The 26426-nt window shown below is 40.5% G+C and overlaps 1 protein-coding gene across 1 annotated transcript in view; it reads right to left on the bottom strand.

Annotated features, from left to right (window-relative positions):
- Positions 1 to 26277, bottom strand: part of capn1 (calpain 1) — a 32169-nt gene extending 5892 nt beyond the window's left edge. The window contains exons 1-12 of the mRNA XM_039822122.1: positions 26112 to 26277; positions 22743 to 22856; positions 22118 to 22434; positions 18345 to 18414; positions 15102 to 15220; positions 7577 to 7710; positions 6282 to 6450; positions 5287 to 5370; positions 4891 to 4976; positions 2289 to 2363; positions 1774 to 1934; positions 1050 to 1207 (exon numbers count right to left, since the gene is read on the bottom strand). Coding sequence (XP_039678056.1) covers positions 1050 to 1207; positions 1774 to 1934; positions 2289 to 2363; positions 4891 to 4976; positions 5287 to 5370; positions 6282 to 6450; positions 7577 to 7710; positions 15102 to 15220; positions 18345 to 18414; positions 22118 to 22372 — 1311 coding nt within the window. The 5' untranslated portion in view covers positions 22373 to 22434; positions 22743 to 22856; positions 26112 to 26277. The remainder of the gene's footprint in view (positions 1 to 1049; positions 1208 to 1773; positions 1935 to 2288; positions 2364 to 4890; positions 4977 to 5286; positions 5371 to 6281; positions 6451 to 7576; positions 7711 to 15101; positions 15221 to 18344; positions 18415 to 22117; positions 22435 to 22742; positions 22857 to 26111) is intronic.
- Positions 26278 to 26426: the final 149 nt, after the last annotated feature.

Raw genomic sequence — 26426 nt, 5'->3', positions numbered from 1 at the left:
CTCATTCACCAAACATTCTTAAGAACAAATGTGTTCTTAAACCCCACTTACCCAGTTTTCACAAAGATTTGGGATTTGTTCTTAGATAAGAACAGAATCTACGCCCCCTCAAGAGCACTCTTACACACAATTTAGAGCTGACATGTTTGCGCAAAACAAGCAGCTATACTGTTTTCGTCCATTCTGATTTAAAATGTAACATTTCTCTCCAGTTTGTAACTAATTATTGTCATTATTTTACACATAATTACACGTTTGTTTGTTTTAATAAATACACACTACTGCTAATTTGTAAAGCACTTTGAATTGCCATTGTGTATGAATTGTGCTGGGCCTATATAAATAAACTTGCCTTGCTTTGCCTTCAATTCACATCAATTATGTTAACGGGGATCCCTGCCATCCAATGATAAGTGATTGATCACAATATTTATACGCCAAGAGTATTTTCTATGTTTTGAAGTAATTTTTTTGCCTCAGATTTCAGATCAAACCATTTCTTTTCTACTTCATCGGTTCTGCGCCCTTCTCCGGATACAGTGTTCACTGTATGAGTAACTGCATTCCATGCATTGGTTTTATTGGCTGCTTAGACGCTACTAAATATGAGGTCTTGTTTTTCGTTAACTTCTTGCAGCAGTACCTCCACTTCAGAATTACTAAAGTTTTTCTCTTTCTTTTGGAGTCGAGGCTCCACCGTCTTTGCCACGTCTTTTGGACATTTCTCTAAGTGTGCACACGACACGGCCCTGCCATCTCATGCCCTTTTATGGGAATTAAAAGGGTGTTTACCTATGCTAAATAGGAGCCACGGGCACAAGCTTTCAATTTACGAAGACAGTGGGAATCCTCATTCTAAGAAAACAATTCTGCTGTTTTAAGAACACGTCATGAATCAGACGTAGACCTTTCTTAGGGACTTTCGTAAGAACATATTTAAGAGAAAACTCAGGAAGATATTGGTGAATCAGGCCCAATGTTCTTAAAAGTCATTTAAAAAAAGACAGATTACATTATGTCAACTTCCTGCAGTGGAAAAGGCAGCTAACCTCATAGAGAGCAAACCCGATGGTCTCCATGTCTTCGCCCTCACGCCGTTTCTTCCTGCGGTCCTTCTGCATGAGGCCAACCAGGAAGCTGCAGTCTGAATGGCCGGAGTCGGGGTGCTGCAGCGTAATCTTGAACTGAGGGTTGAGCCAAAAGGTTGCTGGGAAGAAGAGTTGATAAGATCAGACTGTTCCTCCTTTTTTAACTTTAATTCAGTATTCAGTAATACATTGCTAAAAAAAAAAAAAGTAGTATAAAATTTTTTAAAGTGTTTTCTAGGTCACAGTAGATATAGGAACCAATCCAATTCCATGCATGTCTTCAGTCATAATGGGGCATTTCTAAAATGTATTTTAAAGGAGGCCATTGTTTAGTTACTTAGTGTTTAAATGGGAGTCACTGGTTCACATTCCTTTAGTAAATTCACCCAAATCCTCCCTCCCTCCTTCTGTAGCTAATGTTTTAACATTTCTTATCCCCTTTAAAAGGTGTATTCAGTGTCTCTAAAACAGAATATTACACCATCATGTTGATCCTAGTTTGGTCAGTGGCAGGAGAAACTCTGATTAATCTCCAAAATGTACAAAGAAAATTAAACTAGACTGCATTCTAGAGAAAATCCTTTATTATATATCATGCCTCCATTGCGCTCCTTTCATTACTACCTCCAGTTTCTCACCCGTTTCTACCGCCAGTCCATCTGCTAGCTTACAGTTCATACTGTACCTGGAAAGTTCCTGCAGCCTCCAGCAGTGCTGCCCCTCCTCCACTCTCCCGAATAGACCGAGGAGCTCCATTTCTTCAGCTGGCTGTTGTCCAGGGCGTCAGCCGTCAGGTTGCAGAGCTCCAGACGGGAAAACTCACGCAGGAAGTCACTGAATGACATCCTGAGAGACGGAAAGGCACACACTGTACTTATTTTTCGAGTTGAACCTTGTTACAGTACAGATGAACGATGGTAGTGACATTTTAAACATACATTGCTGTTTGCTGTTGAGGACATTGATGTATCAAACAGACGTTACAAAGGGAAACAGAGGCATACAAACAAAATAAGTGGAAAGTGTTAGTAGTGTGTTCTCTTTGAAGTGTCCATCATATTTACAGCTCTGTTGGCTCAAAATTAAAGTTTACAATTTAGTTTGATTATTTATTGACATGTAACAGAAGCATATAGGCATCGGAAAATAAAAAGATGACATAAAATTTGCACAGGTGTCCACGTGCACAATTAAACTCACCAGAATTCGCCGTCCTCGCTGCGTATTTGTAGCCGACTTCTGACGGAGCTGTCCACACTGTCCCACTCTCTGGAACTGAGGATTTCACAAGGAAAAGAAAATGTAACTATAGCAACATTTTCCTCAATAGTACTGTAAATTCACATCAGATTCAGAAAAAAAACCTTGAAGCTTTAGTGCGTAACCTTTTTGATATCAATGAACATCCGTTACATTCAAGCCATTGCCAAATGAGTTGCTACAAAGCTAATTAAGACTATCAGCTCCACACAGCTCTCTCTGTATTTCTCAGTATGGCTATGTTCAGAAGATTGTGTCGTCCGGTGACTTTCCCGCGCAGAAACTCAAGTGAAGATAGTTATCTCTTCTGCGTGGAGATTCCTTGTAACCATGTATACAACTTTAATTACTCTGGAGATTTCAATCTCCAGAGTCATTTAAGTTGTATACATGTTTGTTTTTTTGTGTCTTAAATCAGATTTCTTTTTAACAAGGAAAGTGTGAAAATGCTCAACTGGACTGTGACATGCTGTTAGCATTGGGGGGAAATGTCTGGTATTTGTACTTTCATAACTATGGTGATATGATTTTATGTAATCCCACCCCTTTCTCCACTCTGTCTGACTCTTCTCCCCCAATGTTGTGGACAGCTGAGCATTTCCGCTAATACCCGGCCCACTGTTCTGGTTTGAAATTCTTTACAGCCTTGGCAGGAGGCATTATGTTTTCAGGTTGTCCATTACATTCTCATCAACACGATATCTCAGGAATGCCTTGAGGGAATTTCATCAAATTTAGCACAAACGTCCACTTGGATTCAAGGATCAACTGATCAGATAGTGGTGGTCAAAGGCCAAGGTCACCGCGAAATCAGAAAAAAATGTTTTTTCCTGCCGAGTTGAAGATGTGTGTGAAACATCCACGATTTAGAATTTGTAGCTTTTTTTGCAGCAACATCCATATTTTTATTTTCATTTTTTAATTTACCATTATTTAACCAGGAAGAGACTTATTGAGATTAAAAATCTCTTTTTCAAGAGTGTCCTGGCCAAGACAGGCAGCAGTACAACCACACATACCGTACATACAAACACAAAGTACACAAAGTACACAAAAACATAAAACGACTGAAACAGCAAATCCTTCAAAGTCAACCACAATCCTAAACACATCAGGCAAAACATCTACAGTCAGATGTGGCTGCCTCCAAGTCAATCAACATCCTCTTAAAAGTGCCCAATGAGACCAGCTCATTGAGTGTCATGGATTTCAGTAACTTGTTCCAGGTAGAGGGAGCAGCAAACTTAAACGCCTTTTTCCCCAGCTCAGTTCTAACCGTCAGGGATACAACTTTTGGTCTATCCTGTTCCTCTGGTAGTCCACCACCACAAGCTCATTGGTGTTGCCGATATTGGGCTTCAGGTGACTGTTCTATCAGCCCTCTGTACTCCTCTGTAAAATAGCCTTCAAGTGAAGATGGTGTGTTTCTCACTGGAAATTATTCATTGAAATACATTTCAATATAGTGATAACTTCCATTTGACCAAAAATACCTTTTCATTAAATTCCTTCAAAGTCTTCACTACATGTATTATTTGAGTCTGGCAGTAATTCTAGTTTCTTTCTTGTATGTTTTATAATGATGCACATTGATTAGTGTTTACATATATACTGTATGTTTTATGTTTTATAACGATGCACCTTACTAGAGTGGCTCTACAATCTCATTGTACGTAAATGCAATGACAATAAAGGCATTCATTCATTCAGAATGGGAGGGAGGTAATGGCTTTGGGGACCAATTTCAAGGGCTATAAATACCATACACAGTAAAAGACAAAGCAACGCCGTAGACTTCCTCGGAGACGAGAGAAGTCTATTAGAAGCACTTTTCTGGGGAGGGCTGAGCGTTGCTGCGCAGCCTCAAACTGAGCTTGACGACGTAGATGTGACGTGAGCAACCTGTTTTTCACAAAAACGTCTGCTACGGAGCCATAACATCAGATACAAGGTAATGGAGCCTTTTATACATTGTCGTGTTTCTTTTGGAATAAACAATGGACACATAGAGTCTTTAAACGCTTCAGATGTAAAGTTATTCGCTGTCAAAGTGACGCCAAAATGAATGGCAGTCAATGGGATGCTAACAGGAGGTGATGGCTTGTTAGCATCAAAATGTCTCCATAGGAGGTACACTTTGCGGATGCTCGCTTACCCTCTAGATAAATACATCTTAAAACTTTTTTGTTTGTCTACCTGTGTACAAGATTTATCTTGTACACAGGTTAACAAACAGTATGAAGATATGAGGTGAAAAATCACAATGATTTTGATGATAATTTTGATGCCAAAAATGCCAGAGTTTTAATCAGATTGAAAACTTCCTTGCAGCACAGTATTTATCTGCCCATTGCACACAGTGCTTAAACTACTTTAACAGCTATTTTGTATATATTTGTCTCTGTTTCTGTATGTTTGGTGTATGTGTGCACCAATAACCAAGGCCAATTCCACGTAGGGTTACTACTGTCGCAATAAACTCCTTTCTTGTTTCTGATGTGTTTGTCTCATTTCCTTCTAATAAATTTGGAAAAGATTTTACTTGTCGCTCCAGGCTCCGGTCCACTCCACTTCCCCCCAGGGGTTCCTGATGCGAACCAGCTTGGTCGGACTTCCTCTGTAATTTACCTGAGGGCGAAGAAACATTCACACTTTGTCACTACTGCTTAGGTCGCGAGTGCATTTTAAGAAAGGGCCCTTAACCCAGTCATGTGTATCTACCGTCAGCAACTCTGAAATTGTTACAGTAAAACACACTATAATAAATTGAGAAATCAGCTCCACCATTGGAATTAAATGAGGTATTTAAATAATTTGCGTAAGTAAAAGCAGCAATGCCAGACCGTACTGTATTTCTGAAATTGTTGGATCTGTTTTGGCCATTGCAAAATTAGTTTGCTGCCATTCTGGCCAAGAGATTTGCTTTGTCACCGCTCACCTCTTCCACACCAGTCACAGAGTAGGCGTGTCCCTTCACCAGCTTCTTAAACGTGACGGCCTCCATCTCACCCGAGCCGGTGATCTGAGGACGAGAGCGAAAACACAGGTCAGCGACATCCACAACGCGCTTGGTTAAGTTAAGAGGATGGTGAGAAAATATCTCCATACTGCTGCTTCACATGGCACGAGGGTAGTGACATGTACAGTCGCTGTCATAACACACTCATTAAACTTTACAGTAAACACTCCATTAGTGAGATGACTGTCACTGGTTGTTTGAACTACTTCAAAACACAGTCCACGCTATGTGTGACCCGATTGAGATGAAACATGTTGTCAGCTGCAAACGTAATGACATTCAAAAGCTAACAGACAAAATTGGAGTGTTTTGGTCTTAGGGATGTTCTGCTTTGTCATTTAAACCTTGTCACAGCATAAATTAATGAAATTCCCTCTGTTCTGACATTTTACTAATGCGCTGTTAAAATAACAGAGGTAGCATTTGGTTTTTGTTGGTCAATGGCGCGATCACTTTCCGCTGCCTCAAGATAGCAATACGGCAAGAATTCACCTGAACACACCTCCTTGTCAGACCAGCATGCCTATGGCCACACAGATGGGCGCAGGTGCATTTGCAGGGTTTTTAATATTTGAAGTTTAAGATTTTAAAAAGTGGGTGGAAAGTAGTTAATTGCAATAAGGAGCACTGAGACAGAAAAAGGCTGAACAGGGTGATCTATTTTTATAGTAAACCCCAGCTGAAGGTAATGAAAACTGAGTTGATGGCTTGTTTTCATTATTTTTACATCTCTTTTCAACCTATGAAAAACGGATTGTTTTTTTTTACTACTTTCATGTGTAATACGGTAAATACAGTATAAACGAGCACTAGTAGCTTAGCATTGCACAAAGACTGGAAACAGGGGAAACAGCTACCCTGGCTCTGTCCAAAGCTAACAAAAGAAAATGAATCACAACTGTTGCAATACTGACGTCTATGGAGCAGCCCAGCAGCGATCCTCTGTCTATGGCCCTTCTCATGATGCTGTAGAGGTCAGACGGGGCTTTTCTCAGCTCGAACGCCTCCGTCACACCGCCTGTAAAGTCCTCAAAGCCCTCGGACGTGCTGCCGCCTGAGAGAGCCTCATAACAGCCGTTCAACCTGGTACACAATAGGGGAGTAATGAAGATTTAAAACCGTTCAAAGAGTATATAGAGAATTATATGGTAGCCTATATGAGCAGGCCTTAAATGGAGTCAAAATACCTGACTGTTGCTAGGGGGAAAAGTTCAGAGTACTCTCAACACTTATACACTGTGTGAAACTACCATATTTGAACATGTACCTACATTCAGAACAGAGCAACATTAATGCATTAATCTAACTTTTACATCCCGCTCCTTCCGTTTCCTCTCTGCTCTTCAACTGGGAAGCCCACTTAACTTGGCATGCATGTAAGCACTTCCACAACAATGCTCTGCTTCACTGTTTTTTTTTACAGCTTACCAAATTTACAACTGAGACCACAGCTGCCCACCGGAGCAGCTGCAGTCTGAAGTTGTTCGAAAGCTCCGCAAGGGCTTCAGGAGTTTATCAACTGTGTTCCTAACACAGATTTTCTGCATCCAGAAAATCTCCTACAGTCTTCAATAAGCCTTAACTTGTGATCATCTGACTGCAAGTTGAGACTAGCCTAGAACTTGAGCAGACCCTTATTTATGACATGTTTATATCAGGGTGAATTTAGCATACATATGAGCTGCTAACTGGTATAAACAAGGCAGAATATTTACTTTATCCTCACAGTAGTCTCGCTTCAGCCAGACCCTCCTCCACCCTAACCCTAATGCTGCGGAGGAGGGTCTGGCTAGTCCACACAGCATTCCTGGATGGGTGAAAAGCTCTTGTTTATTCTGTTGTTTCCTATAACTTTGTATAAAACCCTGACAAGAAAACTTATTGTGGTGAGAGAAAATCCTACAGCTTCTTGTGAACTTCTTTCTCCACTGCCCAGTAAATAAAACTCATCTGATCCAGCCGCTGAATTGGACCTGAGAGAACTTTTTCTTCCACAGCAGCAATACTGTAATGACCACGTTAAGGCACTAAAATCAAATCAAATGTAGGGACCAAATAAGTGATAAATAAAAATTATTTTAAATGTGGTCGTTCTGAAAAGGTAAAGGTGTAGCAACAACAACAACATATTGCTCAACATCATGCATTTTATGATGTGACATCATTACATCATTATACATCATACTCGGCCCATGTCTGTCAGTCTTACTTAGCGTAGGCCTTTTCCAGCAGCGCGCTCCAGAACTCGGTTCCCTCTGCCGAGTGGACAAAAAGCAGCTTCCCATCCTTCACTGGCAGCCGGTCATCGATCACCACATCCACCCACTCGCCAAACTGCCAGAACTGCACGATAAGACAGAAGAATACTCCAATATTAAAAAAACTCTAACAGACAAGGTTTATAAAGAAACACAAACTATAAGTAATGTGAAGAATATGTGAAGAAGGTTATATGACACAAGATATTATCAGCACGAAGGTACCCGGCTATTCAGCAAACTCCCAGGATTAAATTACAAGACATACTGAGTTTTATTTAGATTTATGGTGCACATTAACTAATACATGTACAGAAGTGGAGTAAAAAGTACAATATTTCCCTCTGAACTGTAGTGGAGTAGAACTATAAAATAGAAGAAAATGGAAATACTGAAGTTTAGTACCTTGGAATAGTCCATTAATTGGAAAGATTTTCCTGTACATATCGGTTCTGTCTGGCTTATTAAGAAATGTCAGCCCTGTCTTATTTCTGCTGCTGCTGCCTAATTTATCAGGTTATCATGGGTTTACAAGCCAAACTAAGTGTGATTTGCTGCACCTTGTTTACCTGCTGTGGGTGAAGTAAATCAACTCTCAGCCCCAGAAAACCTATATCCACTATATCCAGTCCAGCCATAACAAATGAGAACCTAGGACACATTATCTGACATTTTAATTTCAAGAGGCAAAACAAGGCTTTGCAATGCAGCAGGTGAACAGAGGTAAATGAGGGCAGGGTGACAGGGTCACAATTGGCCTTTACACGTGGCTGTGTGCCTGTTGGCCAGCAGGGAGCAGAAGAGATCAACACAACATATGAAAAGAAGGTGTGGGAGCAATATGACTTAGAGACCAGTAGAACTGATTCAAAAAAGCTGAAGTCAAAAGTGGGAGAGTTTATATTGTCAACTCCTGCTGTTTCTTAGCAACACAACCAAAAAACATGCTTTAAATTTGAAAGAAATCTTAAAAATTACTTGCAGAGTTCCTACAGGTTTCACCAAGATTCAAGTTTCAATATTTTTGATTCAACACTAAAACAACAATTGCCATTTTACTATAGTTGATTGAATCAATCCATAAATATCTGTTGATATTTTTTGTTTCGTAAATTACCGCACGAAAAATGTATTAATTCCAATCTCTAGTTACTACCAACCCAATCCCACCTGAAGCAAAGCGTGTGTACAGTTTGAACTGAGCCACCCTGTGCCGTTCAGACACATCTTCCTGTGTGCCCAATGTTCTCACATCAAGGTGTGAATTACATTGTGGATATGTGACATGGCTCCTAGGCTAGACTACATCTACACTGATGCAGGCGCGGTTTGAAATTGCACCTTTTATCCCTCCCTTTTGGCCACACTAAGCTGTTTTTGACAGCCAAAGACTGAGGCATTTGAAAATAGTCTAAAATGGATGGTCTATGACAGCGTGCAGCATAAGTCCTGTCTTTTAGCTTTTCACGTAGCATTTCTGTCGTGTTGAGAGAATGTGTGCAAGTGCAGAAAACACAACGAGCAAACTGAGAACTGGTTATACCAGTAGACATCCTTCAGAAACCTTGTTTCGTGGTGAGTAATACAATAAACCTCATGCAAAAAAGTGCTCACAGAGTAATACAGTGTTGTACAAGAAATATTTCCTTGTCAAAGTAATTAGTTCTGTAGAACGGAGAAAGAGGAGGAAGGAAATTGCAGGATTGTCATAACAAGCAAATAAAAAGCTACAGCTGGCGGGTGTGTGCATGCATGCATATGTGAATTTACAGATTGCACTTCATGTCAGCATGTGTGTGTACAGCTGGAAGACAGACCGATGGATGCATGCACCACAGAGCTGAATCCACCTCTGGGAGGAGCTGTTTCACAACACTTGCCCCTAGCAGACACACACTTCCTCATTTTACTCTTTCGCACTGACACTGCTGGGCGTTTATATCACAGCAATGTGGGAGCAACACCCAGCCCCACTTTGGGAAATTCGTTACCACATCTGTGTCATGACTTGCAGTTAGGCGGCTTTGAAGCGTGAGAAATCCTCGACACAATTCAACGGACAGTTCAGACTTGCTGTATGAAATGTGTGCTATAAAAAGAAAATGATAAAAGATTTTGCTCCAGTTAAGTTTCATTTCTTTCCGACTGAGATGGCTGAGATTACCTAGTTTATAATTTATTCTCACTCTCCTTTTGTTTGCCTGCCTCGCTCGTTCGCACAGACTCCCTCTTTTCGTGCCCTTCTACAATTATTCCCACTGCCAGCAGCACTCATAATTACATTTTGAGATGACTCATCCAGGTCTGGGTAACTTATCCAGAGGCTTAAAGGATCGAAACTAATTCAAAGGGGAATCCCTGGAAGACTTGACAGCACACAAAAGGGAACAGAGCATGGAAACTCGGGCAGAGAAGAATAATTTAAAAACTGCAAGTAATGGAAATGTTTATTGGCTGCAATACAAACACAATGAAGATAGGCTAAAACAAAAACTCATATGGACATAATAGAAAAAGAAGATGATGAAAGCAGGGCAACTCTTACTCTACCAAATGGAAAGCAGCCATATGTATTTACGAGCCATTTCAAGCACATTAAACACATGCATGCATTTACAAGCCTTTAGAGCAAATTAAAGAATTATTTCCCCTCATTCTAGCAGTGAGAATAAGTATGTGTGTGTGTATGGAGAACAACCATTGTTCATAAGAATGAACACAGAGTCTCTGGGAATCAGTGAAAAAGCAGGCCAAATATTTGGCTTCCCCTTGGCTGACTTCACTGTAATTGAGACACCATCCCCAGCAGATGTGAAAATGGGTGCTCTGTGTGTGTGTGTGTGTGTGTGTGTGTGTGTGTGTGTGTGTGTGTGTGTGTGTGTGTGTGTGTGTGTGTGATTGATCCATTGATAACAGATGAGTCAGCGCTGCAGCCCTGGAAATGCTCAAATCTTTGTCTTCAGAAACACTTTTCTCTCTCTCTCTCTCTCTCTCTCTCTCTCTCTCTCTCTCTCTCTCTCTCTCTCTCTCTCTCTCTCTCTCTCTCTCTCTCTCTCTCTCTCTCTCTCTCTCTCTCTCTCTCTCTCTCTCTCTCTCTCTCTCTCTCTCTCTCTCTCTCTCTCTCTCTACCAGGCAGGCCTGAGACAGTCTGGTTGGCAAAACCCTAACTGCATCAAGACAGGGCAGCCAACTCAGCTCTGTGACAAAGCAGGTTGACATGGGGAATTTTAAAATCAGTTTCAAATCTTCTCTCACTGTTTTCTGCAGCTGTTTTGTGAGAACATAAGAGGAACATGAGAGGCTGCTTAGCTACACATTTTGGCAAGGAGGTTCACAGTCTCTCCTGCTTTGCAGTCGAGCAGATGGAAGCACCAGAGACATGCCTGTGTAAGATCAGAGCACTCAAGTAATGAGGCACGTCAGATCATAGACACACAGACGGATACACTCGTCCACAGCTCTTCCTGACTTCATTATCAAATAGAACAAAATAGAATAGTAACAATAAGTAAAAATAGACTAAGTGCTTTTCTTATTCCTAGCACTACTGCATATTGCATAATAACAGGTAATCACTTCATTACTACTACTTCTACTACTACTTGTGACAGACCTAAAAAAAAAGGCCATTTTGTTTTGCGGTGGCAGTAGCTCAGTCTGTAAGGAGTTGGGTTGGGAACCATAGGGTTGCTCCTCATATGGACCAAAGTATGGTGGTGGTGGTTCACCTCCTGGGCACTGCCAAAGTGCTCACCGGACCCTCAATTGCTCAGGGCGCCTGTCCATTGACAGCTGCAGCCCCATCACATCTCTCCATTTGTACATTGTGTATAGGTACTGAGACTGTGTGTGTATTTCAGGCCTGTGTGTATTGTGTGTTCTAACAACAGAGTGAAAACATTGTAATTCCTCTTGCGGGTTGATAAAGTATAAATTATTATTATCAAAGCAACCAAAATCAACAAAATCATAAGCTTGTCAGGCTTCATCAGCATTTAACATGTAAGTGGGCTATGTTAGCATTAATCTCAAAGTACAGCTACAGCAATTTGTTCATTAGTTTCAAGTACCACTTACAGTAATGAACTGAAGTGGAAAAAGTGTACATTTATATTTCACACTATATTAAAGAGCTGGCCATCACTAGAGGCAAAAATAGTTATTTCTACAGTATATAATCAAAAATGTAGCTTTCAAATACATTAACTACAAAGATGGGCTATAATATACAGCAAGTGTAGTCACATGCAAGACAAGACCTCAGTGGGATTACTTCCTCATGCAGACCTGTGCTGCCAGTAAACGTTGATGATTCCAGTGTGCAGGTACTTTCCAATATCATTAATTTTTGTCCTAAAATATACTAAATTCAAATTGAGCTTCTCATAATTATAAAACACTGCTGCAAAGATTTCCCTACCTAATATTGGACTGAATGCATGTGTTGTTTACCTGCTCACTGACTGCAGCACAAAAGGGTTTGTGATCAGGCCAACACCTGTATCACTGCTCCATCGTGCAGCAGCTATTGTATGGTCTCAAATTTGCATGCGTTTTTGCATGTGTGCATGTGTCTGGAGTATTTTGTGTGCAAAGCAAAGTTCAGCTGATAAGGCCCGGCAGTCTGCCAGAGGCTCGCACCATAGAGATAGAATAAATAGAACCAAGATTTTCTATCTAAGCCACAAAGCAGCAAGACTGGTCCTTAAGGAAGGAGAGGTGATACTGAGCTACATTATACACATCAGTGTTTGACTGCCAATAGTTGTTTTTTGAATAGATGTGACGGACAGAAATTCTATGTGTGATAAAGAAATGGGTGTTGGTCACTCTAGGAGTGTGTGCTTAAGCCAGTTTGACTGTGACTCAAATCCTCCAGCTTACGTCTATTGACTTTGTAATTGTCGCACTTACATTATAATAATAATGGGTGTGGATCTAAGAGGTTAGTTATCTCAGATGACTGAGTGAGGAAGAACTAAAAGAAAATAGTGAAAAGAGGAGATTATGAGAAGAACATTTTCTGTTTAATTCCTTATTCTTTCTGGGATATTCTGGGAAGAGTGAATAAGTTAAACTATTCACTGACTCACTGGTTGAACATATTAATTACCATTGAGTAAGAAACATACTCATAACTGCAGATCATAAATCATTTTTTAAATTAATATAGTCTCAGTGTCATCCTGCAAATGCTTATTTTGTCGAAATAAATGGAAAAATTGGATAAGGTTTAGAATTAAATGAGATAAAGAAAAGCAAGAAATCCATACAGGAGAAAGCGATTACTTAAAATCATTTATCGAGTAGTAACATTATTGCCAATCAACCTCTCATTTCAGTACTATTTTATATACAGTGAGAGCTGCTTAGTGTAGGGTGACCAGACGTCCCCGGTTTCCGGGGACAGTCCCCGGTTTTGGTGACCTGTTCCCGGCTGGAGATGTCCCCGGAAATGTCCCCGGTTTTCACTGTGACTGACGAAATTGGAATGAAAGAAAGAAAACATTGACCAAACGTATAGCCAGAGCAAGCGCTGCTCAGAGCTGTTCTATAATATCCATATCTTACGATGCTAAAATGACTGTTTATTTACATGGAGTCTGGTGGGTTTAGCGAACGCAATTTCGCTGACTTTTTATGTTTAAAAAAAGGATCTTACTCTAACAGAAAGATCGACCTCCTTAGAAATTATTTCCATAATGTTGTCAGACACTTAGAATATTAATCTGAGCCTGTCAGTGGCAAAACAAGCACTTTTATGAACGTAAATATAAGCTGGACAATTGTCCTATTAACTTACCTTTGAACTTGTTTCGCCGTTGCCGACTGCATTGATCTCGTTAATACATTACTAATGTCAAAGGAAAATATTTCCTGAATAGTTTTAGTTGTATCCGATACTCAATGAGCTGTTGCAGAAACAAGCCCAGCGTGAAGCAATAAAGCAAAAGCGGTCAGATAAATGTAGTGCAGTAAACATTAAAACATTTCCCTCTGAGGTGTAGTGGAGTACTTATGAAGTAGCAACAGGGGCGATTCTAGGATCAGACCTTTAGGGGGGCTCAGCCCCTAATGAGAATGTGACACGGATATTGTGCATGCAAAAGTGTTAATCTGCGCCATGAAATTACCAACTTCTTCCCAACCGCACTCCTGCTCTCCCTCGGAATGATAGAGACTCAGCCAAAGGCGTGAGTCTGGCACAACCACCTCAACCAGAATCTAAGCTTTCCACTGATATTAGCGCCAGCTGCTGTGACAAATGGTTTGCGAGAAAATTAACATTGAACTTCAAAAACTATTCAACCTGTGTGTGCATGGTTAAAATGCTGAAGTGCAAAATAGTTCAGGCTACAGCACAAATATTTCCATCCATAGATAAGAATAATCAAGTCTAATCTCTGAATTTCTTTTCAAAGTGCACCAGATTGATGCATTTAAACGTTAAAATAGACAAAATTTTAGAGCTGCCCCAGTGCAGCTCTAGGTCTAGTGACGCCCCTGGGGCAGTGTCCCAGTTTTAAGTTTTACAAAGATAAAAACATGACCTGTTTTGGAGGTATTTACGCTTCTGAACTGAAAATGTCCCCAGATTTTGTCTCAGAAATCTGGTCACCTTAGCTTAGTGGCCAAAAGCATGAATGCCTGCAACTGTATTCAAACTGATCTGTGTTTCTTGCCAAAAACAAATAAAAGTATAAATAATGGGAAAGTAATTAACAACCGATAGCATGGACAGATCTTCCTGTGACCCAGTTTCACAACAGAAATGACATCACGCATCTAACCACAGCGAGACATCAACAAAACCAGGTGAATAGACGTTACTTTGCCTGTGATGAATCAGCCAGAAGCCAAACACAACTACAGTACATACAAAAATGCAACAAAATAAACCTTTCTACTTTGATTTGAACCAATGAAAACTAACTTTGATCTTGATTTCACCACCAGTGGTGCACCTTACAGGAAATTACACAACAGGAAGGGGTTGAGGCAGAAACACATCAAATTAAGTGAGCTGACACAGTAGTGCATGCCCCTGAATCCAAATGTTCAGACTTCCACACAACTGCAGGCAAATACTTGATACGATGTGTCTTCAGTTGAGGGTTTGACAAAAATACAGTAATTGTGTTCAGCAGCTCATGTAAAGGGTTATTCTAGTCTGCATTCAAATGGATTATATCTCTGCTGTACTTAAAGCAGCAGACCCTGCACATACTGTATGTTGCATAAAATGCTAGTGGCAGTAATATTGAAAACTGTTTGGAAAAACACTTTTGAGATTCTTAAATGGTCAGGAAATAAAATGTCATACCCATAGAGACATGATAACGGTTAACACGTCGGTTCAGGTTGAGTATAGCCTGTGAGGTCTTTAGATGGCCAGCTGCTAGAGAAGAGTAGCCAGTGGGGAGCTGTGTTCTGTCCTTAGACATGTGTAAATGCAGGGAGTGAAGTTGTTGTTACCTGGAAGTGAAAGATGCCGGCATAGTCCTGCTGGAAGCTCTGTCCGTGAGGAACCACTCTGTGGAGGAGGTTGTCGTTTAAGGTCAGCGAGGCGATGGCTGCCAGCAGCCAGCAGTCACCTAAGCGGCGCACACACACACACACACACACACACACACACACACACACACACACACACACACACACACACACACACACACACACACACACACACACACACACACACACACACACACACACACACACACACACACACACACACACACACACACACACACACACACACACACACACACACACACACACACACACAAGCCCTGAATGCCCAAAACTACTATAATAGATTTGAATGTTAACATGAATAACAGCAGGTTGTTTAGGTATTGAAAACTCATTTGCAATAAAGCAGACTCCCTCTAGATCCATTCCCATATTAACAGAGAGCTAGAGAAAATCCTAACTATTTTCCATAAAGGTCTAATTCATTCATGCCGCTGCCTGAGACAGAATGTACTTAGAAGCTCAGTGAGAAAGAAACTCAGAAAAAAAAACTAGAATTCCTTTTAAAAAAGGAGGTTGGAATCAGAGGACAGGCTCAGCGGAAGACCATCAAAGACCTTGTAACTGCTGCTATAAGAAGAAGTCACCGGCTCTGGCTGAAGCGGAAGGAGACTGTATGGGATGCCAAGTGACCTCATGGAGCCTCCAGTGTCAGATCAGCCTGCAGTGGGACAGTCTTGGGTGAGGGTGTATTGTGATAAAAGGCCGAAACACCCAATGAGGCTGGGGTGCACAACTGATGTGTGTCGTATTGGAGGCACCAGGCGGTCATCCCCCAAACCAACCCCACCCAAGAGGACATCTCCAACAACAACGCTTGTGCTAAATTATCAAGGGATTGTAACATCTAGTCCTAGTAACTTAACATCTCAGTAAACAAAACAATCTGAAATATGGTATGTTTGAACAAGTTTTGCCTTCTAGGAAATGGGAGAGGCACTTGTTCCACTGGACTGGCTGAGAGCTCAGTGAGAAAGAAACACATAAAACTAGAATTCAATTTAACATCTCAGTAAAGACAACAACATGAAACATGTTTGAACAAGTTTTGCCTTCTAGCAAATGGGAGAGGCATATGATCCACTGGACTGAAACTACCACAGCTCCACAATAAGTCACCGATGTTGTTTGAAGGAATCACACTGTGGGTTTGAGCCACAATTTCTGTTTTGATATGTGTTGCAAAAGTTTCTTGATTAGAGGACAGGAACACCCTAAGTGTAGTTTTTACCATCATTCTTTTACACATACAGGCTTGTGGCATATGATTGTGATCTTTGTTGTGTTATCTGGGAGTAGTTTAACATTTAGATTGGTCTATTATCATATCTTGAATGTTAATGCCAAGTCATGGCTCTTCTTAAAACGTTCTAGTTCATTTTAGCTAGTGTTTCATCTATTCATGCTGGTTAATGACACACAGTACTTCTATACCAAAAGTAATTTTAAAAAGCACGGGCGGTTTAAATTTTATGTCAACATATTTACATTATCGTATAATCCATAAGCAGCCCCTGATAGCATCTGGTGGGTCATCTAACACATCAACGTATCTTCATACAGCAGTTCATATGTATGCACAATTTTTTGTTTGTTATCCTACAAATGTCCAGCCACTTGAGCAATCAGTGCGCCGGCACAAGCAGTGCACAATGTATATAGGCAACAAAACTACTTTAGTTTAGGAAAAGATCCTAGTTTGGGTTAAAATAAGTACGTTAGTTAAGTATGTAAGTTAAGTACGTAAATGACATACGTGGCGTTAGGCAAGTAAACAAGTTACTTAACAAAGTTAAGTTAATCAAATAAGTCAAAGTTGACTTCCGGTTTCACGTGGGACATGAACAGTGGTCTCCTGGGTGAAGGTCCTGTGTTATTTGGACCCATCCATCCACCGCGACGTCCTACCTTCGCAGACTTTGTCGCTCTTTATACTACAGCGCCTGACTATCTCCTTAGAAGCAGCCCTGCATGTCATTGCTCACGGTTATGTTGGTTATAGAGGACTTATAGTGCATTACTTTTCGTAGGTTTAAGTAGGACAGCGAATGAGAACAGTAGGGTTGGGCATCGTTTGGATTTTTTTTGGATTTCTTATCAATTCTCGATTCCGATTCTTTGAGGGGTGGAGTTGAAACGGGTCACATGCCCATTTTCACAAATAAGAGGAACGTTTTATTTTGATTCAGTGGTGGTTTGCAGTTTAACAGGGCTTTTTCAACGTAAAATAAAGCCACACTAGAGCGCCGCTTACTGTGCTCCAAGGCTGCAACAAAACAAGCGCCTGGCTGCTACGGAAGCCAAAACTTGCGCATATTAAATTGGGAAACAATGATCAGATTTGAAACCAAATCCTCTAAACGATTCCAATAAAGAAACGATTCTACTGGAATTGTCATTTTTGAAACGATTCCAAGTAGGAATCGGTTCTCGATGCCCAACCCTAGAGCACAGTCTAAACAGGTAACCCTGTAGCATTCAGATTAAGACTTCTTAGTCATGGTGCATTTGGGATGTAAAACAAAGTGAAGCATCATGTTTTCTGGCTTATCATTATTTCGGGTTTATTGTTTTGCTATTCAGCTGCTCCTCTGAGAGTGAGATGGAGGTTGGGTATAGAATTGCATTTTTAAGGATAAAAGGGGAAAGTTACTTCTTGCACTGCCAGAGCTACCGCAACAGAGGGACGGTGGCCTTGTTTACAGATGTGAGGCAGAGAAACAAAGCATGAATTATAGATGCAGCTCTGTGTCGAGCAAGAAACATCTCAGGCAATAAACTGTTACTGGTTCTGCTGAATTGACTGTGAACCCTCCTAGGTTTCTCTCAGGCTGTCCATCTCTATCCGTCACTCCTATCCTCATTCAGTTTGCTCTGTTGACTTTTTTAATCTGGCATTTGACTTAAGAAAGAGTTCAGTCTTTATTTACAGCTAAAGACTGACACATTAGGGATGATTCTCATTATGTATGCAATGGGAGCAGGTTAATGGTAGGAATAATCTTCCGTAGAAATATTCAGAGAGAGAGGGAAGCTTTACATAATAATGTCCTACATCCAGATAGTTAAACTTGAGATTGCAACCTGGAAAGCTCTGGCAAGTCTCTCCTCTCCTGTCCTGTAATACCTTGATCTTGCAGTAGTAACAGTGAAACAGATAAGAACTCTCGGGGTTGGACTTACCCAAAGATCCCTGGCAGATGTCTGTGCGAGTGGCTCCACCTACGATGAACTCGGGACGTTTGCAGAACTCCTGTTGAGTGTACAAACACAACAAACTAATTATTGCAAGGCTTGCTTTTGTATACCCATTTTTACAAGCATTTTACATTTGCTGTCGTTCTCATGCTGACTGTGTTGACCATAGAAATGACCCGGTTTACATGCTGGGTTTGTACAGGTTTCAACAAGACAAAAGGAATTTGGAAGTTAAAATATCCCTTAAAATTGTTTTCTGACACAAGAATACATTTAAACCTGACTCTAAAAAAAGACCTCGGTCTGTCGTGACACATTGATCATTTTAAATACATATTGCCATGTATAATAAAGACATTTGGATTTTGCACAAACCCTACAGTGCCTTCGATTGTTTTTGAAGGAGACTTGCAGTTTATATATTTTTATATAGACCATATTCCACTCATGCAATAGGCCCTTCACAAGATGAGATAAGAATACATTAAATAATAAAAAAAACAAGTATAAAGTAATTATCTATAGGATACAACACATACATTACTGTATAGGATACTAAACAAGCTTTGAAGTTGTTCAAGGGTGTATGTTTGACTTAGCTAGGCTAGCTTCTTGCTTTTGTTTCTAGTGTTTGTGCTAAGCTAACATCCCAAAGCTACGACAGAGCATCAGGGCCACATCAAGGGGAATTTTTATTTATTTTGCATGTCGAGAATAAAGTCAACATGACGAGAAAAAAGTCAAAATACCATTTCGAGAATAATGTTGAAATGTCGAGATTAAAGTTGAAATGACGAGAAAAAATTCAACTCCTTTATCACTTAATCACATTAGAGCGACTGTCCGCCATGCCAACTGCCATGTAGGCAACATCATAGATATGGGTTACATCGTTAGAGTGCCGCGCTCGCCTGAGCCCCACTCCTTCAGGATCAAACAATTTGATCAATTGTCTTATTGTGTCTTGTGATACAACATATCCTCTCTGACTTTATTCTTGACATTTCCACTTTATTTTCAAAAAACTATTTCAACTTCATTCTCGTCATGTTGACTTCATTCTCGACATTTCGACTTTATTCTCGAAATGCAAAATAAATACAAAATCTTCCTCCTTAATTTCTTTTCCCTTGATGTGGCCCTAATGCTGCATCGTACAAAGCTATCTCCGTTCTTAACAAAACTCATATCAATCTCATCACACAAGTACAAGTATCTCGATTGACAGATAATTAAACGGCAACAATTCTGATAATCCATTAACCCTTTTTTTAAGCTAAAATTTTGCCCCTTTAAAAATCGCACAGCTAAAATGAAAACCAGACTATCTAAGGACAAGCAGAGATCACGAAATAAACATCAAGAAAGAAATATTGCATTCTAGTGTTCACGTCTTAGCTCCCAATACAATACAGTACTTCCTGCTCTGTAAACCCTCTTTTACCGCATGTTGAGCGTGATAAACTCCACATGAAGCTATAAAAAGAAATATTCCATTTATTCTCTTGCGCCCCCCCCTCCCCCCCACACACACATCATCAGGGAAACATGGTTGAATTCACAGAAACACAATTACACACACACACACACACACACACAACACACACACACACACACACACACACACACACACACACACACACACACACACACACACACACACACACACACACACACACACACACACACACACACACACACACACACACACACACACACACACACACACACGCTTAAATTCTCTTTTTCAGGCTCACACAAAGCACAGATTTTTGGGGAAACACCATGAACCTTCTTATGCGTGGTACATATTACAGATCCTGTGGTTCAGGCAATGCACATGTATTATAAAACATCAGACTTTATGGGAGAAATGAGACCCCAGAAAGCATTAGAGCGGACTGACACACAACAGGAAACGTGTTACCACAGTGGCTCTCACACACTCAAATGTAAGCTGCAAGAGGAGCCAACATGCTGCAGTCACGCTCACGATCACGACCCCGGGGGCTTTTAAGACCACGCTCTCTGCTTGCTGCTCTATTACGGGACTGACAGCAGCAACCTGTCACGGCATGTGCAAATCGAACAGTGATGAGAGCAAGGGCTGCCGTGATAAAAACGAATGAAGACAGTCCCACTTAATTCTCTGGTCTAATATTTAGCTACAGGGAGCACCCTGATGTAATTATAATGTAGTGAGCGCAGTGATGAGAGCCTGGGAGAGGAAGAACCACAGAGACAGGCAGGCAGAGAAGGATTGGAGGTTTAGGGAGATATATGGACGGATAGAAGAAAAGAAGAAGAAGAAGAAACCTCTCTAAAGGCACTTGCAAAGTCCTGATTAGTGTTGTAGGAACATTAAAATTATATTGACCAACCATTCCTGACAAAATGTTTAGTTGCCAAGCAACAGATGAAATTCATGTCTGTGAGGAAAGATATTAGAGCAGGTAATAAAAAAGCTTAAACAGAATGGATATTCAGTCATTATCTGCTCGCTCCTGAAGTAATCAGTCAGTGTCGGATATATTTCATAGGATCATCAAACATAGAAAGTTAGCGTCCATAGTTCCTTCTCAGCTTTCTCCCAAACACTTAAAGTTAAAGGACCATACCTGTTTTTTTGCATGTTTTTGCTTATGCCCTTCAAAATCACATATACTGTACAGTTCATTATTACAATAATTACATTATTTCATGACAGTTGACAGAATACCATTACATTTTTTAGGGTAACAGCAGTGTTTTGTCAGTGATACTCAAACCTTACTTTGGTATGGATGTCATGTTATCAATGTATGGTAAAGCAGTTTAAATTGTGGATTGTTTTTAGGCTGAATGAATGCTGACATACACGCTATACTGACCGTCTCTCAACTTTCACATATAAGAGCTTTCCAATAGCACTTGAACACAACAACTGGTAAGGCTTCTAATGAATTGGGGATAGATGTGTTAACAAACAAAAAAATGACTAAATAATCATTTTAATAGAAATGTTAAGTGTCAAGTTTTATACCAACATGAGTTGAAACAAGCTAGTATGAAAATATTTTTTGCAAAAAGGTTAAAAATTATATGTATCAGGTGTTTAATACATTGGCTAAAAGATATAAAATGGTGGGCGCCTGGGTAGCTCACCTTGTAGAGCGTGCGCCCATATACAAAGGCTTAGTCCTCGACGTAGCAGCGGTGGGTTCAGTTCCGACCTGCGGCACTTGCTGCATGTAATTCCCCTCCCTCTCTCTCCCCTTTCATGTCTATAAGCTGTCCTGTCAAAAAATAAAGGCCTAAAATGCCCAAAAAATTATCTTAAAAAAAAATTTTTAAAATGGTCCCTTGGCAAGAATATCAGTGTGTTTCGTAGCCAAAGATTACACTAACATTTCAATATTTACCAGATTATCTCCTATGTTTTCCTCACTGACAATGCACTTCTTATCTATGCTTTGACAGTAGACTGTTCCAGTTACTGCAGGGTTTATTTAGCATGCTCTCTTGGAGCTTTGAAAGCACAGCCCTGTTAAGTTGATGTCAATAGTTTGGGAGAAGGCTAAGATGAAACCTGTCCGATGGTCCTCCAAACTTTGATGAAGATTTTAGAGTGAAATGTTAATCATTTGATAATGAACTGCTTTATTAACAAAACTGATATTTTTATGACTCCCTTTGTGTAATTCCCAAAATTAATAATAATTCCCAGAATTAATAATAACATCCAAGATAAGACACATTTTCAGCAAAATAAGTCTCACCGTGGGCCTCATCCAGCGCACTCCGGAGGTCTTGGCGGAATTGGGGCCGAGCTCCTTGAATCCCAGAGAAGATGCGACACAAGGGAACAAAGTATCCTCAAACAGCTTCCGACTCTGGAGGCATTGGGCTTTCAGACTCTCGTAGTCCTGACCCAGAAACTTCACAGCCATGTGATTCTGTCCCAGACCTTCATCACGATCCCACTGGCTCCTCAGCTTGGCAGCCATGCCTGTCGCAAAAATGGGCTCCACCATCCTGAGTTTGTGGAGTTAACTGTGGGGCCACGCTGTCAGCTGTAATGTTTGTACGTGTGGAACTACAATAAGATGTAAAGATGTGTCAATAAGTAGCGAGGCAACTGTAGCTACAGTTTTGATATAAAGCACTGCAGCAGTTTTGATGTAAATTGGATATAAAGGTGGTAATGGCTTCAAGGCTCAATTTTAAATCAGAATAAAACATCAGTGGCCATTAAGAAGCTATAAAATATTAACCAGGCTGCTGCGTGGTTGCGGCACTTGTGGTTCTGTTGTAGCTGCATACTTTGAAAGCAATAACAATCACAAGAGTAGGGGCTCAAAATGCAGAAGCTTTACAGACTCTGGAGAGAGATGTCCTACTCACAGCGAAGGCAGACGTCCCAGTGAGCACCAATCACAGTTTGTTTTCGTTTTTTTTATCCAGATGCCAACAGGAGGACAGGCCTCAGTCCTTCCTTGTCCAACCAGCAGCTACACTCTGAAAGAAAAGACGTTAAAAATTAGATACTGAAGCGAGACTGTATGCAGAGATCAGGTCCATACATAGCTCTGTGAAAAAAACAGACAATTGCAGCAGCTATGTACACCCTCTATACATTCAAGGTTTAAAGACAAATGAGCCCAGCCTATTTATTTTCAGTCAACCATAAACACACATGCTCGTTCTGCATAGAAAAGGGATTAGTCACAACAGGCCCGCCCTGCTACTTTGTGACCTAAACTAAATTTCAAAATCCTAGTTCTATTTGATTGCTCACAATGGCTGTGTGTGTGTGTGTGTGTGTGTGTGTGTGTGTGTGTGTGTGTGTGTGTGTGTGTGTGTGTGTGTGTGTGTGTGTGTGTGTGTGTGTGTGTGTGTATTGTATTGTACAGATGGTTTGTTCTCAAGATCTCTCCCTTTTTTGTTTCTTTGAGCACCGTCTTTTTTTTAACCACCTCAACTCTCCACTATCCAAAACACTCTTCCTGTTTCAAGACTCAGCTGTCAGTCACAACAGAAGCTGAAAAGAGTTTGTCTCTTATTGGCTCAGAGGACCTCAGTTAGTTTCCACTGCTCTCTGTGAACCACACCCATTGAAAACATCCCAGTTCACTAACATTAGCTGAAAAATATCCCTGCTAAGAGAGCCAAAGAACACAATGTAGCTACAACACCAGGTTTACAGGTCCAATTTTTAAAGACTGTGAAGAATTGTTATCCACAACTGCTGCTGCTAGCAAGGGTAGTACTACAACTACTACCAACGTTACCACTTACAATAGTACTGCAATTATTATTATTACTAACCTTACAAGACTCATGTTACTAGAGCTACAGCTAGCTAGTATAGTGCTAGCAGCTGTACATTAGCTAGCTAGAAATAACATTACTAGAACTACCACTGCTAGTGCTATCCTACTTCCATATCTAAAACTATTTATTTCTACTATTCTCGCATTTTAACTAGTGCTATTACTAAAACCACAAGAAACACTTTTGCTATTACTAATAGCACTGACCGAAATGTTTCTAGCATCAATGAAAGTTGCCAGTTCAGCTGTTTTTCCCATGAAATTGGGCTACTTTTGAAGTGTTGATGCAGGTTGAGTTTTTTTGTCTGCTGGTTGGGTAGAGGCCAGACCTATTATGCATGAAAATTACATGAATAATATATATCAATAACAATCCATATTTTAACGTTAAATGGAATAATTTATTCATGACCAAATCCTGCTACACACACACACACACACACACACACACACACACACACACACACACACACACACACACACACACACCGTAATTTAATCAAAACTGGCCAGTGCAACCCCCCCCCAGTTAATAATAATAATAATTTCCTTTACATAATTAAAGACATTTGCACCATGAATTCATGCAAAAAAGGGCACACATTGTTGCAGAAAAAGTCAACAGAATGCAGAAAATCAAGTGTTTTCTGTGTATGCTCAAAATTTTAATAATGCTCAAAAGTGGAGATCTCTGCTGCCCCAATGTTGAACCCAAAAATGTCGTAACGTCAAGATCGAAAAGTGGCTGATGGTATGCCAGTGTACAGTGTACTTTTTTTCCCTCTGGTGCATATTATCAGGGCACACTTTGCCCAACGTTCAATCTGGCTGTAGTGAATATTTCATTCCCCTCACATGTGAGATACACTTACCCCCTTACACACATACATACACACACACACACACACACACACACACACACAGATATCCTCCACCTCAGTGCAGGTAGTGACATCTATGAGACATGACAAGCAGTAGATTTCATGTCCAGACACATAAAGAAAAGCCACCACTATGTCTAATAACATGGAGCTGGATAACAATACAGAAACATATTCTCTGCTACAGCTTATTCAAATAGATGAGGATATATGCTTGAACTAAAACTAACATAGCGTGTTTATGTGTTACGTTATAGGCGTGTATTGAAATAACACCAAAGGCATCAGCATGATAGCTCCTCCATAACACACCATGTAATGAATTGCATTAGGTTTCATACATATTGTGTTATTATTTGCTGTTATTATACAATTTTAGAAAGGGTATGGCGTATGGGTCATGCAGCTAACCTAAATAAAAACATGGGACACTCAGGGGTCACATGAGGAGCTTCAGACTGGGGAAAAAAAGGGGGACTAAGTATACAGTGCCCTATTGTGAGAAGGAGGCCTAGATACTAGAATAAATAGTGGATGCGGGGAGGGGCCCATACAGGATGCCTGTGTACAGGGTCCAGAATGTTGTGCTACACCCCTGACAGTCACACAAGGATTTTGAAACCAATACCAACAGTCCGTAGTAGCTATGTCTCACCGCTGCTTTTCTGCTGATGTGTGTCTGAGTTTAATGTGCCAGTGGTTTCCTCCTCACGACACAGAGAGGAAAACACACTGCTTAAATACATGCTACTTGTAACTATGCCTGTGCCCTGTGGGTGTGTGAGGTCCAGTGTTTGAGGTGTGAGTAAGCATTCTGACCTCTGGTGTATTTCTGTATGCAGGGTTCATATTCCAAACACTGTGAAATGAAATATCCAAAGTGTTTGCTTTAAAGCCATAAATAAAATAGACCTGAGAAACTAGACACGTACAGTGTCCAATCGGGAGAATAAATGCTGGTTATTGAAGAGGTCTTTATCAAAGCAGGATGTAAAAAAAAATTGGCTTCACACACATGTTAAAACAAGCAGTGTATGTAGATTACACTTATTTTTCGATGAGTGGTTTAATTATAGTGAATAGCAGGCATTTATAGGGCATATCCTCGTGCATGGCTCACACAGATAATATAGACTTGTCCTGATAGTAGGTGCGGTCCCTGAGTGGAGATACAGTGTTCCGCTGCCATAGGCCTACTGCAACTTTTTTCAAGTTGATCAACCTGGGCGACCCTTTACGTTTCACTTCACTATCATCAAAAATGGTATCCGTACAATGAGCAGAAAAAACGGCAAGCGATAACAACAGATTTCGGGAAACTTATCCTGCAGCATTGGCAGATTTCGTGGTTTTATGGTGTCGCGAAAGTTGTAAGCGACTGCGATCGGAGTTTGCTTTACACGATTTTGGTTCCAGTTTTCACAACACAACCCATAAACTTGAATCTCATATAAAAAAAAAAGTTCAGACTAGAAAGTCAACCGCATGTTATCTTCCTGCAGCGCGACACAACTAGACATACAGTGAAATCAGTGTTGATGAAGGAATTTTATATTTACCTTGCTAGCCGGATGTTTCCGTTAAAATGCAATGCAATGTTACTTAAACATTCAATATGCAATTGGCTTCCCTTCCATGTTTAGTGTAGGTTCAACCCCCTAACAGCGCATATTATTTAGGAACGCCCTGCTCCCTCTGTTCTGATCTATGGGAGCTGATGTGCACCCTTCCGACTGCGTCTGCGCAATGCCCGCTAGTCACAAACCACACAACTGAAAGGGAGGGTTAGGCTACACTCTGCTTTCATGTAGGCTACCATGTTTTGATCAGAACATACAGGGCCTTATAAAGCAGATCAGTCTTGTATGTTTGAA

The sequence above is a fragment of the Perca fluviatilis genome, chromosome 14 (assembly GCF_010015445.1).
Source record: "Perca fluviatilis chromosome 14, GENO_Pfluv_1.0, whole genome shotgun sequence".
NCBI lineage: Eukaryota > Metazoa > Chordata > Actinopteri > Perciformes > Percidae > Perca > Perca fluviatilis.
The sequence above is the reverse complement of the archived record's forward strand: the minus strand, read 5'-3'. Positions and strand labels throughout refer to the sequence as shown.